At 38.9% G+C, this 20064-nt stretch overlaps 1 protein-coding gene across 1 annotated transcript in view; it reads right to left on the bottom strand.

Moving 5' to 3' along the window:
• The window catches only part of VAMP7 (vesicle associated membrane protein 7), a 67372-nt gene that overhangs the window by 8027 nt on the left and 39281 nt on the right, over positions 1-20064 (bottom strand). Inside the window, exon 6 of the mRNA XM_007120798.4 lies at positions 4489-4556. Coding sequence (XP_007120860.1) covers positions 4489-4556 — 68 coding nt within the window. The remainder of the gene's footprint in view (positions 1-4488; positions 4557-20064) is intronic.

The following is a 20064-nucleotide window of genomic DNA, read 5'->3' as shown; positions in this document are numbered from 1 at the left end:
AATTTGTTTGGCATAATGACAAAGTTTTGGACATAGATAGTGATGATGGCTGCACAACACTGTGAATGTAATTAATGTCACTAAATTATACACTAAAATGGTTAAAATGGCAAATTTATTATATGTATATATTTCACCACAATTAAAAATTATAATGTAATATGCCAAAACCCATTGAACTGTACACTTTAAATGGGTCAACTGTATGGTCTGTGATTTATTGATCAATAAATAAATAATTAAATAAGGCTGTTAGAAAAACCAAGAGGTGATAAAATGAAACAATTTTTTAAATATTTGAATACACAAAATAAAAAAGAGGAACAAAGAGGACAGAGCAAATAAAAACCAAAGAGCAACATAGCTTACTTAAACTCAACTCTATCAATATTTATATGTAAATGGAATAAACATTTCAATTATAAATATACTTTATATATTAAGCAATGTAGAGGAAAGCATGCAAATGTTAAGGAGACACATGAAAGACATAAAAATGATCAAAATCAAACTTGTAGACATGAAAAATACACAAAATGGGAGTAACAGATTACAAACTGCAGAATAAAAAGATAAGTAAACTTGAAGACACTGTAATAGAAACTATCCTAAATGAAACACAGAAAGAAAAAAGACTGAAAAAAGCGAACAGAGCATCAGTGAGTTGTGGGACAACTTCAAGTGCTTTAATGTACACATAATTGGAGTCCTAGAAGGAAAGAAGGACAGAAAACTATTTGAAGAAATAACAGCTGACTGTTTTCATAGTTTGATAAAAACTACAAACCCACAGCTCAACAAACCCAGAGCTGAAGAAACATAAAGGAAACTACAGCAAAGTATATTATAATCAAATTTCTTAAAACCAATGATAGAAAAATCTTATAAGCACCCAGAGGAAAAAAAGACACATTATATATGTAAAAACAACAGTGGAATTTTTGTCAGAAACAATATAAAAGACAGTGATGAAATATCTTTCAAATATTGAAAGAAAAAAAAATATAGAATTCTATTCTGTGAAAATATCTTTAAAAAAAGGAAGTGAAATAAAGACTTTTCAGATATACAAATACTGAAAGAATTCATTACTAGCAGACCTACACTACAAGAAATGTTAAAAGACGTCCTACAGGCAGAAAGAAAAGGTCACCAGATGGAAATCTGGATCTACACAAAAGAATGAAGAGAGTTACAAGAAATATTAACTACATGGATAAATAGAAAAGATGTTTTTATTATTTAAATCTCTTTTGAAGGTTATATGTGTAAATAAAAGTATGACAAAAATAGCACCAAGGCCAGGTAAAAATTGGAGGTATACTATTATAAGGTTCTCATACTATTTGTGAAGTGGGATAATACCACTTGGAGGTAGACTATGATAAGTTAAAGCCTTATACTGTAAACCTTAAAGCAATCACAAAATAACAAAACAATAAAAATGGAATTTAAGACGTACTCATTAATGGAACAGAAGGCAGAAAAAGAGAGTGAAGGGAACAAAGAACAGATGGTTAAAAAAAGGAAACAAATAGTAAAATGGTAGATTTAAAACCTTCCCACAAAGAAAACTCCAGGCTGAGACTGCTTCACTGGTGAATCCTTCCAAACAGCAAAGGAGCAAATAATGTCGATACTACCTAAACTCTTTTGGAGGATAGAGAGAGAGGTAACACTTCCCAACCTGTTTGATGGGGCCAGTATATCCCTGATACCAAAGCCCAAAAAGAAAAATAAATTATAGACTAACATCCCTCATGAACACAGATACCAAATTCCTGAATAAATCAATAGCAAATCCAATAAGGTATTATATAAAAAGGATAATGTATCATGATCTTACAGGAATGCAAGGTTAGTTTAACATTCAGAAATAAATATTAGTTTAGTAAGTTAGGTTCAGTCATATTAACTGATTAAAGGAGAAAAACCATATAATCTCAATAAATAGAGAAAAAATATTTGATAAAATTCATGAATAAAACTCTGAAATGAGGAATTGAAGGAACTTCTTTCACCTGATAAAGGGTACCTATTAAAAAATCTACAGCTAACAACATAATTGTGAAAATACTGAATTTTTCTCCATAAGATGTGCTTCATTCAAGAATGTCCAGTCACGACTTGTCTTTACTATTGTGTAGAAGGTTCTAGTCAGTGCAATAATACAAGGAAAAGAAATAAAACGTAAGCACCTACAAAAAAGCTCGTAGAATAAGTGAATTTTGCAAAGTTGAAGGATACAAACCAGGTCAATATACAAAAATCAATTTCATTTCTATATAATTAGCAATATTGGAAAACAAAATTAAAAATTTACAATAGAATGCAAAAGCATGAAATTCTCAAAGGTATGTTTCACAAAATATGTGCAAGACTTACACACCAAAAACTAAAAAACACTGGTGAGAAAAATTAAAGAAATCCTATGCAAAAGCAGACATATGCCAGGTTTATGGATAGGAAGACTCAATGCTGTCAAGATTACCAATTCTCCTTAAATTGACCTATCAGTTAAATGCAATCACAATCAAAGATAAAAAATTTTTTAAGGATGGAAAATAACAAGCTTATTCTGAAACACAAACGGAAATGCAAAGGACCTAAAATGGTGAAGACAGTCCTGGAGAAGAACATAGTGAAGGACTTAGGGAATTCTATAAAGCTACAGTTAGCAATACAGTGTGGTACTGGCATAAAGATAGACAAAGAGAACAATGGAATAAAATAGAGAATCCAGAATTAAAGCCCCACAGAGGAGAATGGATAAATAAATTGTGGTAGGTAGACTTATACAATGGAATATGTAGTACAAAACAATAAGAAATAATAAATTATTACTACATTCAACAACATGGATGAATCTCATAGGCATACTGGTGAGTGAAAGGGGACAGACGCAAATACATAACATACGTTTCCATTTTTCTATACATTTTAAGAACGGGAAAAACATTATCTAGGGTGATATAAGTCAGAAAAATTACTTCTGTTGGGGATTATTAACTGGAAGGGGCTTGAGGCTGCCTCCTGACGTGTTGATAGTGTTTTATATCTTGACCTAGGTGGTGGTTACATGAGTAAAAACATATGTAAAAAAATAACTGAGCTGCACACTTATTTAAAGTAGTACATTTGCTGCACTTTATTGTATTTGTTATTCCTCCATAAAAAGAGGCAGCAGTTAATGAGTACCTTTTGTTAATCTGGGTGATGTAGTTAACAAAATTAAGAAAGCTTTTGTTGGAAAGTGCAGACTATACTAGTACTGGTCAAACACAGGCCACTCCAGCTAAATAGGGTCATCTTCAGGGACTAAGGATACCTAAGAGATAGACTGGAAGTACCAAAAAACTTGTCATCAGATCTACAATCAGACACCTGTTTTCTCTCTTTGTCCCCAAGCAACGGTTTACAAAGTGAGCCATTATAGAACCCTGGTCTCTTAACTTCCTGTATGGTGTCACCCTTCCTCCAATTTCCATGTACTTTTGTGAAAAAACTATTATCCTCCTAAGACCTACTGTTAATAGATGTCTCTGTAAAACTAACAATAACAATAAACCTTTAAATAGCTCTTACTATGTATCAGACATTGTGTTAGGGATTTTGCATGCATTGTGTGCTTTAACCCTCAAAACACTATGAAAAAGATTCATCTTCATTTTACAGATGATGATGACTGAGGCATAGAGAGTTTAAGTAACTTGCCTAAGGTCACACAACTAGTGAGTGACAGAGCTGGGATTCAATCCCAGGCAACCAGACTCTAGAGCTTGTGCTCTTAACCACTACAATCTACCTGTCACTAAGAATGAACAAGATCACTCACTGATGTCTGTTTCAAGGGGTAAATTTCTACTCTTCGTGTAAATTTGTAATTGTGTAGACCCCAACTGTAACTTATCTCTGCCCTCCTTCTATTCACTGTATATGTATCATCTTTCCTGAAAACTTTCATCTACCAACCAGATAGAAAATGCGGAGACACACGTAACTGTAGCATAAGTAGGTTACAGGGACACATCCTTCCCTATCAATCTCTGCCTCTTGCTTAATACAAAAAAAGCTCAAGCGGTCATGGTAAGCAAGAAAGTGACTGAATTGTCTGATTTTTAGGATCCATAATGGGTCACAACTGGCCTGCACTTTTGTTTTGTGTTTTACAAATATACAGAGAACAGACTGGTATATGTAGCTAAGGCACTAAATTATGTAGGCATCAATCCAAAGCTTTAAAAGATTGTTTCTTTATATTGAGTATGTTTTCCAAACGAAAGCTTCCTTAATGGCTATTAATGGGTTGTGGTTTTCTATGCCTCACTGTTATCCTCATGATCACAACGTAGTCACATAATGGGGGTTAGAATGGAAAAAAAAAACCATTAAAGTATTGAATTTAAGACATTTCCCTATTATATTAGCCATCAACCACAGTTTCTCTAGTTTACATCCTGAAAAAATAGTACCATATCCCATACTTACCGAATCCACGAGATTTTCTGTTTTATCTATCAATAATTCCAATCTTTCGCCTCGCTGAGCTACCAGATCTGAAAATGTTGGAAAAACAAAAAATATCATGTTTATATTACAAATCTACTAATTTTGCCTTTAAGCCAAATCTGATTTTAATTATTGTTGGTACTCTTGACAACTCATATTTACTACGGAAGCACTTATATCTTTAAGTAATGAAAGACTTTAGTAAAGCTTATCAACTAAAGTAGGTGTTGTCAGTTTTTTTCGTAAAGGGCCGAACATTAAATATTTTAGGCTTTGTGGGCCAAATGGTCTCAATTGCAATTACTGAACTCTGTCACACATAAACAATACATAAACAAATGGGCATGACTGTGTTCCAATGAAACTTTATTTAGGAAAAGAGGCCAGATTTGATCCAAGGGCTGTAGTTTGCAAACACCTGAATTAAGGGTATGATCTGAGAGTAAAAACAAACAAAGAACCTTCAAAATAAATGAGAGTTGGACATTTCCAGAATTGCAGTGTGAGGAGCTCCACAGAGCCTCTCTCCAATAAAACCACCATAACTGGTAAAAATTATAAAAACAAAAACAATTTAAAGTCTCTGAAAACTGTGAATGTCCTAAGGGCATACAGAAAATGGAGAAACATTTACACAAGAAAATCAATGAATTCTTAATAAGAAAAGTGAGAGTCTATGGCATTTGAGACATGATCTACTCTATGCTTCAGTTCAGTGAGATGGAAGCTCTACTCCCGGCAAATAAAGCCTGGGAGCACTCTTTTCCCTCAGGTCCCATTCAAAGGCTATGCTTTCCCCCCAGGAAGGGCAACTCATCAGCATTTCTCCTCCTACCTCACCCCATCCCCAGGTCCATAAGGCAGAAGCTCTATTCCAGCATGGCATGACTGGTAGGTGTGAGGCTTCCTCCATCTACCTAGCCCCCATGCACAGGGCAGCTCTATCGCAGGTGGCAGGCCAAGAATAGTGGGGGGCTCTGAGTGCCCCTGCCCTGACGTAACTCATAGAGTAGAGGTTCCACACTGGGAGAGGCAAGCCAAGAAAACCAGGGTTACCCAGCACTCCACTGGTAGGGCAAGGGTGTCACTCCAAGAGAAGCAGTCCACTGTCCCTATCCATAGCTCCAGAACAGTGGTTGATAGATTGTTCCCAGGGGGAAAGGCAGGACTTAAGAACAGAGAGTTTTCCTAAGAGAACAGACTATTTGGAACAGAGTATGGGGAAGTTCAAGCCTAAGGGTGCTGTCAAAAACAATGGAGATTTGGGAGATAAGCAGTTACAGTGAAGCTGGGAGCTTCATGAGATTAACAAGCTAAACCATGTGAAAGCTAGAAGTTTAACAGAGAGTACCTAGGGGAAGAGTCAGCTAAGAAGAACCCTCCTGAGGTCAGAACAAATACCTAAGACTGGCCTCAAACACAAGGGAACTCAAATCTAATTAGATCACTGGAGGACTTTATGTATGGGAAACTGTCAGAAAAATAAAAATGGAGCAATTAGCCTGCAATTAGTGGAGGCTAACAGCTGGGTGAGGTACCACAGAGGCAGGCTTAATAGGGAGATTAGGAAAATAAACAAGAGAGCTGTGTCATTCCAGGGTGACTGTGTGCATGCCCAAGGCTGTTCCCTCTGAGAGGTGACATTAGAGGCTGAACACCATGGGAGAAATAGACTTCAGAGAAAAAGTGCAACCAAGTCACTAAACAAATAAACCAGCAAACAATACACCCTGGGGGTTGGGAATCAGTACCCAGAGTTACTATAATACATTATCCAAAATGTCCAATTTTCAAAAAAAGTTATGATATGAAAAGAAACAGGAAAGTGTGATCCATACACAGGAAAAAGAGCAGAAATTAGAAACTTACTTGGGGGAGGGGGAGCTCAGCTGTTTCACTCAACAATGAAATTAGAAATCAATAACAAGGAAAACTTATGGGATGAAGTAAAAGCAGTGAATAGAAGGAAATTTATAGCAGCAACCACCTACATTACAGAGAAGAAAAATGTTATAGACTGAATTGAGTCCCCACAAATTCATATATTGAAGTCCTAACCCCTAATGTGATAGTATTTGGAGATGGGCCCTTTGGGAGATCATTAGATTTAGATGAGGTCATGAAGGCTTATGATGGGATTAGTGGCCTTATAAGAAGAGACACCAGAGAGCTTGCTCCCTGTCTTACTTCCAGCCATGTGAGGACACAGTGATAAGGCACCATCTGCAAGCTGGGAAGAGAGTTCCCATCAGAGCCCAACCATGCTGGCACCCTGACCTTAGAATTCCAGCCTCCAGAACTGTGAGAAAATCCATTTCTGTTGTTTAAGCCACCCAGTCTCTAGTAATTTTTTATAGTACTCTAAGTTGACTAAGACAAAAGATCCCAAATTAATAACCTATCGTTCTATCTTAAGGAACTGGAAAAAGAAGAGCAAACTAAATCCAAAGCTAACAGAGGGAAGTAGATAATAAACATTAGAGCAGAAAAATATATAGATCATAAAAGAAAAATAGAGAAAATCAATGAAACCAAAAGTAGGTTTGAAAAGATCAACAAAATTGACAAATATTTGCATAAACAGACCAAAAAAAAGAATACTCAAATTACTAAAATAATAACTATCAAATTCATATAAATGAAAGGGATCCTAAGAGAATACTATGAACAAGAGTATGTCAACATATTAGATAAATGAAATGGATAAATTCCTAGAAAGACACAAACCACCAAAACAGACTCAAGAAGAAACAGAATATCTGAATAGAGCTACAACAAATAAAGAGATTGAATCAGTAATTTTTAAACTTTGCAGAAAGAAAAGCACAAGCACAGATGGCTTCAAGGGTGAATTCTACCAAACATTTCAAGAAGAATTAATACCAATTTTTCACAAATTCTTCTAAGAATAGAAGAGGAGGGAATACTTGCAACTCATCCTATAAGGTCAGTATTACTCTGGTATCAAAGCCAGATAAAGATATCACAAGAAAATAATAGATCAATATCTCTTACGAATAAAGACATAAGAAGTCCTCAGTAAAGTACTGGCAAAATGAATCCAGCAATATATAAAAAGGATTATACACCATGATGAAGTGGCATTTGTTTCAGAAATGCAAGGTTGATTTAGTATTCAAAAATCAATTATTATAATGTTTTAATAAACTAAAGGACAAAAAACAATATGATCATTTCAACAGATACAAAAAAGGACTTGACAAAAACCAACACCTTTACATGATAACTCAACAAACAAGAAATAGAAGGGAACTTCCTAAACCTGACAAATGGCACCTATGAAAGAACCACAGCTAACATCATACGTAACTGTGAAAGTCTCCCTAAGATCAGGAATAAGACAAGAATGTCCACTCTTGCTACTTTCATTCAACACTGTACTGGAGGTTCTAGCCAGGGCAATTAGGCAGGAGAAAGAAATGAAAGTTATCCAGATTGGAAAGGAAGAATTAAAACTCTACTTTCAGATGGTATGATCCTATATACATAAAATCATAAGGAACTATTAAATGAGTTCAACAAGATTGTACAAGATCAAAATACAAAAACCAACTGTATTTCTATACATGAGCAATGAAAAATCCAAGAAAAAAAGAGAAAAATTCCATTTACAATAGCACAAAAAAAATGGGAACAAGGCAAGAAAGATGTTGGAAGAGAGATACTATTAAAAAGAAATTATTCTGGCACTTGTCAAAAATGGTAAGAAAGACTTTATTCAAGACTATTGCAATAGGGGTCAAGATTATTGGAATAGGGGAGACTGAGCTCAACTCTGAATATAACATGGACAAGTGATGTCAGCATTATAGTGGCATAAGATATTCCTTTTTGTCCCCCCTTTTAAACAACTAGTTAGGCATCCATCCACGAACAAAAGTCCCTCTGTTAAAGTTCTGGGATCCAGATATGCCAAGGGACCTGGGAGGAGTCTCATCCACCTGTGCATGAGTAATAGGCAGAAAGACCATTGTATGAGCTGTGGAATCAGCAGGACCGGTGAACCTGCCCCAACCCCTCTTGGCCATGGTTGGGTTGGGGAAAACCTGAAGAGTACTGACTTGAGCAGGCACCCAAGGACAAAAGAGAATTTGTAGAACTCCAGCCTTGCTGAGGGAAGATTCCAGCATGCTACTCGAGCAAAACAAAACAAAACAAATTTGAGGCTGGGACCTCCATGACTGGGGGAAAGGGGAAGGGAAGAAATCAGGAAAGAAGCAGGTAAGAATATCAATATTAAAGGGATATAGTTCCTGATGACTGTGTTCAGGACTTCAGTGGAAAGTCCATCCGTGAGCTTCTGGTAAACGCTCACCCAATGATCCCCTCACCAGTCCCACAGTCACCCCCAATGCCCAGAGTGCAAGACTCACACCTCCCCCCACTCTCCAGCCAGCTCCTTATATGTGCTCCCGAGTTCAGTGGCAAGAGCAAGCTCCAATAAAAGAAATGCTCTCAAAATATCTGACCAGGGTCTATGTGAAGGGGAGAAACCAAAAACTTGAACTGTAGTGCTACCTTCTGAAAAACAAAAGAGAGGTTTCTAGCAGACATCCTGGTGAGTTGTAAGACCAGACAAGACATAAAAGCTTAATAATTATGCCACAAGAGGGAGCAAGAAGCATGGAGCAGGTATATCCATGCAAGGTCAGAGAAAACCCCAGATATAACAGGACGTATGAACAGTATTTCCCACCTGAAGGCAATTAGCAAAGTTTTGAGGAGGTGTCTGCTACTTCATACGTGAAAGCAGTGAGACAAAACTCCAAGGAACATGAAGAATCAAGGAAACAGGATATTACTAAAAGGTAATAATCATTCACCAATAAACAAAATCAAAGACATGAAATTTTAGGATCTAGCTGATAAAGAATTCAAAATAGCAGTTTTTAAAAAATTTTTATTTATTTATTTTTAGCTGGGTTGGGTCTTCGTTTCTGTGCGTGGGCTTTCTCCAGTTGCGGCGAGCAGGGGCCACTCTTCATCGCGGTGCGCGGGCCTCTCACTGTCGCAGCCTCTCCTGTTGTGGAGCACAAGCTCCAGACACGCAGGCTCAGTAGTTGTGGCTCACGGGCCCAGTTGCTCCGCAGCATGTGGACTGTGTCCCCTGCATTGTCAGGCAGATTCTCAACCACTGCGCCACCAGGGAAGCCCAAAATAGCAGTTTTGAGGAAACCAAAAGAGCAGCAAGAGAACACAGAAAGACAATTCAACGGAATCAGGAAAACAGTACATGAAGAAAATCTGGAATTTAATAAAGAGATAGAAATCATGGAAAACAACCAAACAGAAATTCTGGAGCTGAAGAATTCAGTGAGTAAAATGAAAAATGCAATAGAGAGCATCTACCTCAGAGTAGACTGAGTGGAAGACAGATTAAATGAGTTAAAGGATAGGAAATTTGAAATCAGAGGATAACAAAGAAAAAATAATGAAAAAGAGTGATTTAGAAAGCCTATGTGATCTATAGGACTCCATAAAATATACAAATATTATAATAACTGGGGTTCCAGAAGGAAAAGAGAGGGATAAAAGGCAGAAAAGTTATTAAAGATATAATAGCTGAGAACTTCCCAAACTCAAGAAAAGACTGGGACATCCAAATTCATGATGCTAATCACCCTATTATCTCAATGCAAAAAGACCTTCTTAAGATAAATTACAATGAAACTGTCAAAGATCAAAGATAAAGAGAAATCCCTAAAAGCAGCCAGAGGAAAAAGATTGTGACCTACAAAAGAACCCCCATTAGGTTATCAGCAGTTTTCTCAGCAGAAACCCTACGTGCCAGGAGAGAGTGGAATGACATATTCAAAATGTTGAAAGAAAAAAACTGTCAGCCAAGAATACTCTATATGGAAAAGTTATCCTTCAGATATGAAGGAGAAATAAAGATGTTCCCAGACAAACATAAGCTGAGGCATTTCATCACCACCAGACCTGCAATGCAAGAAATGCTGAATGGAAAAGATGCTAATTAGTGAAATGAAAACATAAAAGTATATAATACACTGGTAAAGGTAAGTATGCAGATTTAGAACACTCTAATTCTGTAATAGGATGGTGTGTTAAACACAACTACAGTATAAAGGTTAAAGCAAAAGAGTATTAAAAATAACTACAGCTACTGGAGAGGAGTCAAGATGGTGGAATAGGAGGACGTGGAATTTGTCGCTCCTCACAAGTACATCAAGAATACATCTACAAATGGAACAATTCTCATAGAGCACCTGCTGAACATTAGCAGAGGACTTCAGACAACCTAAAAAGACAAGAAAAATCCCCTCAAAACCAGGTAGGATGAAAGAAAGAAGAAAAAAAAGAAAAGATGAATCAAAACAGGGACCAGCAATCTGGCAGGAAGCTGAAGGTGAGGGGAGGTCCCCACACTCAGAAAAACTCCCTCACAGAGGGAAATCAGCTGGGACAGAAACGGACCTTTGGGGGAATCAAAGGAGAATGCAGTGGACACTCTGTGGAATGCAGGACAAAGACTGCATGCATGGTCTACACTGCAGCTCTGCACATTCTGGCCTGAGTCGTGAGTTGCCTGTTGTGGAGGGGAGCTGGGTGCTGGAAAGTGGGGTTACACTCTAATTCTGTAATAGGATGGTGTGTTAAACACAACTACAGTATAAAGGTTAAAGCAAAAGAGTATTAAAAATAACTACAGCTACTGGAGAGGAGTCAAGATGGTGGAATAGGAGGACGTGGAATTTGTCGCTCCTCACAAGTACATCAAGAATACATCTACAAATGGAACAATTCTCATAGAGCACCTGCTGAACATTAGCAGAGGACTTCAGACAACCTAAAAAGACAAGAAAAATCCCCTCAAAACCAGGTAGGATGAAAGAAAGAAGAAAAAAAAGAAAAGATGAATCAAAACAGGGACCAGCAATCTGGCAGGAAGCTGAAGGTGAGGGGAGGTCCCCACACTCAGAAAAACTCCCTCACAGAGGGAAATCAGCTGGGACAGAAACGGACCTTTGGGGGAATCAAAGGAGAATGCAGTGGACACTCTGTGGAATGCAGGACAAAGACTGCATGCATGGTCTACACTGCAGCTCTGCACATTCTGGCCTGAGTCGTGAGTTGCCTGTTGTGGAGGGGAGCTGGGTGCTGGAAAGTGGGGTTTGGAGTGTGGACCCAGGGAGGGGACAGCTGTTGGCTGTGAAAAGACAGCCTGAAGGGACAGGAGTAAGGAGCCCCACAACCGGGAAAGTCTGTGGAAAAAGCCCAGGATACCATAGAAGCACGGTGTCATTGTTCAGTGGTGCGTGAGGGGTGGAGCCACCATTACAACCCCTTTTCCCACCCGCCGGCTTCTTCAGCCTCTGCAGGCACTGAGAAGGGCTCCCATCTGAGCAGGACCACTTGTCCCTCGAGCTGGGGTCTCTGCCCGTGGGCTCTGGGGGACTGAGAGCTGTACACCCCAAAGCCTCCTTGGGAATCAGCTCTGGGCACCCCTGCCTGCCTGGGACAAAAGTCTGTCGATGGTGGCGGGGGCTGAGAACTAAAGTGTGGGGTTGGGAGAATGGGTCTGGGGAGAGGAATGCTGCTGGCTGTGTGGATACAGCAGAGGGGACAGGAGTGAGGGGATGAGTGGCTGGGAATGCCCCTAGAGGAAGTGTGGTCTGCCTGGAAAGTGAGGCGCCATTGTTGAGAGACACGTGGGGGGCAGGGCCACCACCGCCCCCACATCCCAGCTCCTGCCTCCGTGGGCACTGAGAGGGACTCTCAGCAGAGCGAGTGCGCCAGTCTGTTGCAACTGCCTGCTGGTTCTGCCACCGCAGGCAATTTGCACACAGCCCAATTGTGGCCGCTGTACCCCTCCCGGGCCTGAGTAAGTGTGCCGCAAGCAGCCACTGCTTTCGCTCCCTCTCGCCTGGGCAAGGAACAGATGCCTGAGGGTGGTGCACACGCAGAGGTGGGGTCAAAACCAAAGCTGAGGCCCAGGGACAGTGCGACTAAGGAAGAGGAATGGAAATCTTTCTGTGCAGCTGCGCAAGCCACAGATTTAATCCCTGAGATTGGCTTGCTAAATCCTGCATCTGTGGAATACTGGAGTAGACAATGAGTGTTCCACAACTGAGACCAGTCTAGCCTTTGCAGCAGTGGACTCTGGGGGCAAGGAGTCTGGCCAGGTCAGAGTCTGAGCTGGCCCCACAGTACCCACAGCAGGTCCCGAGGCCTAACTAGAGGTATTGGAAGGCCTCCTGGGGAGACAGGGATTGGCTCTGGCTCACTGTGGGGGCAAGGACACTGACAGAGGAGGCCCCAGGAAAATATACTTATTACTATTATTTTTTTGTTTGTTTCATTTTGTTCAGTTGTTGGTGCTGTTGCTTTTATTATTTTTTACCTTTTTATTCTTTATTTTTATTTAAAAAGAACTTTTTAACATATATATTTTTAAATTTTTACTTTACTTCTTTTTGTTGTTTTGTGGTTTTTTTCTTGTTTTTTTTCTTTCCCTTTTTTTTATTGTTTTTATGTCTGTTTTGTTTTCTTCACTTTTTTTGCTGTTTGCCTTCTGTTTCAGTTTTATTTTTCATTTTTTTGTTTTTGTTAGTTTAGTCCTTAGGGACTATTCTCATCTTTGAATTCCTTTGTTTGTTTGTGCTCTTGTTTTTTTGTTTTTTTGTTTTTGTGGTATGCGGGCCTTCCTCTGTTGTGGCCTCTCCCGTTGCGGAGCACAGGCTCCGGACGCGCAGGCTCAGCGGCCATGGCTCACGGGCCCAGCCGCTCCGCGGCATGTGGGATCCTCCCATACCGGGGCGCGAACCCGGTTCCCCTGCATCGGCAGGCGGACGCGCAACCACTGCGCCACCAGGGAAGCCCTTCTTTTCTTTTTTCTGTGTGTGTGTTCGTTGTGTTGCTGCTGCTGCTGTCTGTTTGCTGTTGTTTTTGCTATTTGTCTTGGATTTTGTTTGTCTGTTTGTTTTCTTTTCTATTTTTCCTTTTTTCTCTGGCCGCTCTGTGAAGCTTGCGGGCTCTTGGCTCCCTGGCCAGGGGTCGAGCCTGGGCCTCCGGGGTGGGAGCACCAACTCCAGGACACTGGACCACCAGAGAATCCCTGGGCCCAGGGAATATTAATCGGTGCACGTGCTCCTGGAGGTATCCACATAAACACCAGGACCCAGCCCCACACAACTGCCTGCAGGCTTCAGTGCTGGACACCTCACGCCAAACAACCAACAAGACAGAACCACAGCCCCACCCATCACCAGACAGACTGCCTAAAGTTGTACTAAGCTCACAGAAACCCCAAAACACACCACCTGACGTGGCCCTGCCCTAAGAGGGAAAAGACTCAGTTCCACCCACCAGAGCACAGGCACCAGTCCCTTCCAACAGGAAGCCTACACAAGCCCCTGAACCAACTTTACTCACTAGGGGGCAGACAACAGAAGCAAGAGGAATTACCACCCTGCAGCCTGCAGAAAGGAGACCATAAACACAGTAGGTTAGACAAAATAAGACGACAAACAAATATGTTGCAGATGAAGGAACAAGGTAAAAACCCACAAGACCAAATAAATGAAGAGGAGATAGGAAATCTACCTGAAAAATAATTCAGAGTAATGACAGTAAAGATGATCCAAGATCTTGAAAACAAAATGGAGGAAAGGATAGAGAAGATACAAGAAATGTTTAACAAGCACCTAGAAGAACTAAAGAACAAACAATCAGTGATGAACAACACAATAACTGAAATCAAAAATATACCAGAAAGAATTAACAGCAGAATAACTGAGGCAGAAGAACGGAGAAGTGAGCTGGAAGATAGAATGGTGGAAATAACTGCCGTGGAGAAGAATAAAGAATGAAAAGAAATGAAGACAGCCTAAGAGACCTCTGGAACAACATTAAACATGCCAACAGTTGAATTACAGGGGTCTGAGAAGAAGAGAAAGGGAAAGGTCCTGAGAAAATATGTGAAGAGATTGTAGTTGAAAACTTCCCTAACGTGGGAAAGGAAATAGTCAATCAAGTCCAGAAAGTGCAGAGAGTCCCATACAGGATAAACCCAAGGAGAAAAACACCAAGACACATATTAATCCAACCAACAAAAATTAAATACAAAGAAAAACTATTAAATGCAGCAAGGGAAAATCAACAAATAACCTACAAGGGAATCCCCATAAGGTTATCAGCTTATTTTTCAGCAGAAACTGCAGACCAGAAGGGAGTGGCAGGACATATCTCAAGTGATGAAAGGGGAAAACCTACAACCAAGATTACTCTACTCAGCGAGGATCACATTCAGATTCAATGGAGAAATCAAAAGCTTTACAGACAAGCAAAAGCTAAGAGGCCCTGCCCTAAGAGGGAAAAGACTCAGTTCCACCCACCAGAGCACAGGCACCAGTCCCTTCCAACAGGAAGCCTACACAAGCCCCTGAACCAACTTTACTCACTAGGGGGCAGACAACAGAAGCAAGAGGAATTACCACCCTGCAGCCTGCAGAAAGGAGACCATAAACACAGTAGGTTAGACAAAATAAGACGACAAACAAATATGTTGCAGATGAAGGAACAAGGTAAAAACCCACAAGACCAAATAAATGAAGAGGAGATAGGAAATCTACCTGAAAAATAATTCAGAGTAATGACAGTAAAGATGATCCAAGATCTTGAAAACAAAATGGAGGAAAGGATAGAGAAGATACAAGAAATGTTTAACAAGCACCTAGAAGAACTAAAGAACAAACAATCAGTGATGAACAACACAATAACTGAAATCAAAAATATACCAGAAAGAATTAACAGCAGAATAACTGAGGCAGAAGAACGGAGAAGTGAGCTGGAAGATAGAATGGTGGAAATAACTGCCGTGGAGAAGAATAAAGAATGAAAAGAAATGAAGACAGCCTAAGAGACCTCTGGAACAACATTAAACATGCCAACAGTTGAATTACAGGGGTCTGAGAAGAAGAGAAAGGGAAAGGTCCTGAGAAAATATGTGAAGAGATTGTAGTTGAAAACTTCCCTAACGTGGGAAAGGAAATAGTCAATCAAGTCCAGAAAGTGCAGAGAGTCCCATACAGGATAAACCCAAGGAGAAAAACACCAAGACACATATTAATCCAACCAACAAAAATTAAATACAAAGAAAAACTATTAAATGCAGCAAGGGAAAATCAACAAATAACCTACAAGGGAATCCCCATAAGGTTATCAGCTTATTTTTCAGCAGAAACTGCAGACCAGAAGGGAGTGGCAGGACATATCTCAAGTGATGAAAGGGGAAAACCTACAACCAAGATTACTCTACTCAGCGAGGATCACATTCAGATTCAATGGAGAAATCAAAAGCTTTACAGACAAGCAAAAGCTAAGAGAATTCAGCACCACCAAACCAGCTTTACAGCAAATGCTAAAGGAACTTCTCTAGGTGGGAAACACAAGAGAAGGAAAAGACCCACAAGAACAAACCCAAAACAATTAAGAAGATGGTAATAGGAACATACATATCTATAACTACCTTAAGTGCAAATGGATTCAATGCTCCAACCAAAAGACACAGACTAGATGAATGAATTCAAAAACAAGACCCGTATATATGCTGTCTACAAGAGACCCACTTCAGACACAGAAACACATACACGCTGAAAGTGAGGGGATGGAAAAAGATATTCCATACAAATGGGAATCAAAAAGAAAGCTGGAGTAGCAATACTCATATCAGAAAAGATAGACTTTAAAATAAAGACTATTATAAGAGATAAGGAAGGACACTATATAATGATCAAGGGATCGATCCAGGAAAATATAACAATTGTAAATATTTATACACCCAACATAGGTGCATCTCAGTACATAAGGCAAATGCTAACAGCCATAAAAGGGGAAACTGACAGTAACACAATAATAGTGGAGGACTTTAACACCCTACTTACACCAATGGACAGATCATCCAGACAGAAAATAAATAAGGAAACACAAGCTTTAAATGATACAACAGACCACATAGACTTAATTGATATTTATATGACATTCTACCCAAAAGTGGCAGAATACACTTTCTTCTCTAGTGCTCATGGAACATTCTCCAGGATAGATCACATCTTGGGTCACAATCAAGCCTCAGTAAATTTAAGAAAATTGAAATCATATCAAGCATCTTTTCTGACCACAACGCTATGAGACTAGGAATAAATTACAAGAAAAAAAACACTGTAAAAAATACAAACACATGGAGGCTAAACAATGTTACTAAATAACCAAGAGATCACTGAAGAAATCAAAGAGGAAATCAAAAAATACCGAGACAAATGACAATGAAAACACAATGACCCAAAACCTATGGGATGCAGCAAAAGCAGTTCTAAGAAGGAAGTTTACAGCAATACAATCCTACCTCAAGAAACAAGAAAAATCTCAAATAAACAAGCTAACCTTACACCTAAAGCAACTAGAGAAAAAACAAACAAAACCCAAAGTTAGTAGAAGGAAAGAAATCATAAAGATCAGAGCAGAAATAAATAACATAGAAATGAAGAAAACAATAGCAAAGATCAATGAAACTAAAAGCTGGTTCTTTGAGAATATAAAGAAAATTGATAAACCTTTAGCCAGACTCATCAAGTAAAAAAGGGAGAGGATCCAAATCAATAAAATTAGAAATGAAAAATGAGAAGATACAATTGACACCACAGAAATACAGAGGATCATAAGAGACTACTACAAGCAACTCTATGCCAATAAAATGGACAACCTGGAAGAAATGGACAAATTCTTAGAAAAGTACAACCATCCAAGACTGAACCAGAAAGGAAAAGAAAATATGACCAGACAAATCACAAATAATGAAATTGAAGCTGTGATTAAACATCGTCCAACAAACAGAAGTCCAGGACCAGATGGCTTCACAGGCAAACTCTATCAAACATTTAAGAAGAGCTAACACCTATACTTCTCAAACTCTTCCAAAAAACTGCAGAGGCTGGAACACTCCCAAACTCATTCTACGAGGCCACCATCACCCTGACACCAAAACCAGACAAAGATACCACAAAAAAGAAACTTACAGGCCAATATCACTGATGAACACAGACTCAAAAATCCTGAACAAAATACTAGCAAACAGAATCCAACAACACATTAAAAGGATCATACACCATGACCAACTGGGATTTATCCCAGGGATGCAAGGATTCTTCAACATACGAAAATCAATGTGATACACCATATTAACTAATTGAAGAATAAAAAATATATGAACATCTCAATAGATGCAGAAAGGGATTTTGACAAAATTCAACACCCATTTACGATAAAAACTCTCCAGAAAGTGGGCATAGGGAGAACCTACCTCAACATAACGAAGGCCATATACGAAAAACCCACTGCAAACATCATTCTCGATGGTGAAAAACTGAAAGCATTTCCTCTAAGATCAGGAACAAGACTAGGATGTCCACTCTCGCCACTATTATTCAGCATAGTTCTGGAAGTCCTAGCCATGGCAATCAGAGAAGAAAAAGAAATACAAGGAATCCAAATTGGAAAAGAAGAAGTAAAACTGTCACTGTTTGCAGATGACATGATACTGTACATAGAAAATCCTAAAGATGCCACCAGAAAACCACTAGAGCTAATCTATGAATTTGGTAAAGTAGGAGGATACAAAATTTATATGCATAAATCTCTTGCATTCCTATACACTAACAACAAAAGATCAGAAGGAGAAATCAAGAAAACAATCCCATTTACCACTGCAACAAAAAGAATAAAATACCTAGGATAAACCTACCCAAGGAGGCAAAAGACCCATATGCAGAAAACTATAAGATATTGATGAAAGAAATCAAAGACGACAAAAACAGATGGAGAGATATACTGTGTTCTTAGATTGGAAGAAACAATATTTTGAAAATGACTATACTATGCAAAGCAATCTACAGATTCAATGCAATCCCTATCAAATTACCAATTGTAGTTTTCACAGAACTACAACAAAAAAGTTCACCATTTCTATGGAAACAAAGAAGACCCCAAATAACCAAAGCCATCTTGAGAAAGAAAAACGGAGCTGGAGGAATCAGGCTCCCTGACTTCAGACTATACTACAAAGCTACCGTAATCAAGACAGTATGGCAATGGCACAAAAACAGAAATATAGATCAATGGAACAGGATAGAAAGCCCATAGATAAACTGACACACCTATGGTCATCTAATCTATGACAAAAGAGGCAAAAATATACAATGGAGAAAAGACAGCCTCTTCAATAAGTGGTGCTGGGAAAACTAGATAGCTACATGTAAAAGAATGAAATTAGAACACTCCCTAACACCACACACAAAAATAAACTCAAAATGGATTTAAGATCTAAATGTAAGGCCAGACACTATAAAACTCTTAGAGGAAAACACAGGCAGAACACTCTTTGACATAAATCACAGCAAGATCCTTTTTGACCCACCTCCTAGAGTAATGAGAATAAAAACAAAAATAAACAAATGGGACCTAATGAAACTTAAAAGTTTTTGCACAGCAAAGGAAACCACAGACAAGACGAAAAGCCAGCCCTCAGAACAGGAGGAAATATTTGCAAACAAAGCAACTGACAAAGGATTAATCTCCAAAATATACAAGCAGCTCATGCAGCTCAATATCAAAAAATCAAACAACCCAATCAAAAAATGGGTTGATGACCTAAATAGATATTTCTCCAAAGAAGACATACAGATGGCCAAGAGGCACATGAAAGGATGATCAACATCACTAATCATTAGAGAAATACAAATCAAAACTACAATGAGGTATCACCTCACACCGGTTAGAATGGCCATCATCAAAAAATCTACAAACAATAAATGCTGGAGGGGGTGTGGAGAAAAGGGAACCCTCATGCACTGTTGGTGGGAATGTAAATTGATACAGCCACTATGGAAAACAGTATGGAGGTTCCTTAGAAAACTAAAAATAGAACTACCATATGACCCAGCAATCCCACTACTGGGAATATACCCTGAGAAAACCATAATTCAAAAAGAGACCTGCACCCCAGTGTTCATTGCAGCACTATTTACAATAGCCAGCACATGGAAACAACCTAAGTGTCCACTGAAAGATAAAGAAGATGTGTTACATATTTACAGTGAAATATTGCTCAGCCATTAAAAGGAATGAAATTGGGTCATTTGTAGAGACGTGGATGGACCTAGAGAGTGTCATACAGAGTGAGTAAGTCAGAAAGAGAAAAACAAATATCGTATATTAACACACATATGTGGAATCTAGAAAAATGGTATAGATGATCTTATTTGTAAAGCAGAAATAGAGACACAGACATAGAGAACAAATGTATGGATACCAAGGGGGAAAGTGGAGCGGGGGTGAGGAAACTGAAATTGACACACATACATTATTGATACTATGTATAAAATAGACAACAAATGAGAACATACTGTATAGCACAGGGAACTCTACTTACTGCACTCTGGTGACCTAAATGGGAAGGAAATCCAAAAAGAGAGGCAATATATGTGTATGTATAACTGATTCATTTTGTTGTACAGT

The sequence above is a fragment of the Physeter macrocephalus genome, chromosome 21 (assembly GCF_002837175.3).
Source record: "Physeter macrocephalus isolate SW-GA chromosome 21, ASM283717v5, whole genome shotgun sequence".
Taxonomy (NCBI): domain Eukaryota; kingdom Metazoa; phylum Chordata; class Mammalia; order Artiodactyla; family Physeteridae; genus Physeter; species Physeter macrocephalus.
The sequence above is the reverse complement of the archived record's forward strand: the minus strand, read 5'-3'. Positions and strand labels throughout refer to the sequence as shown.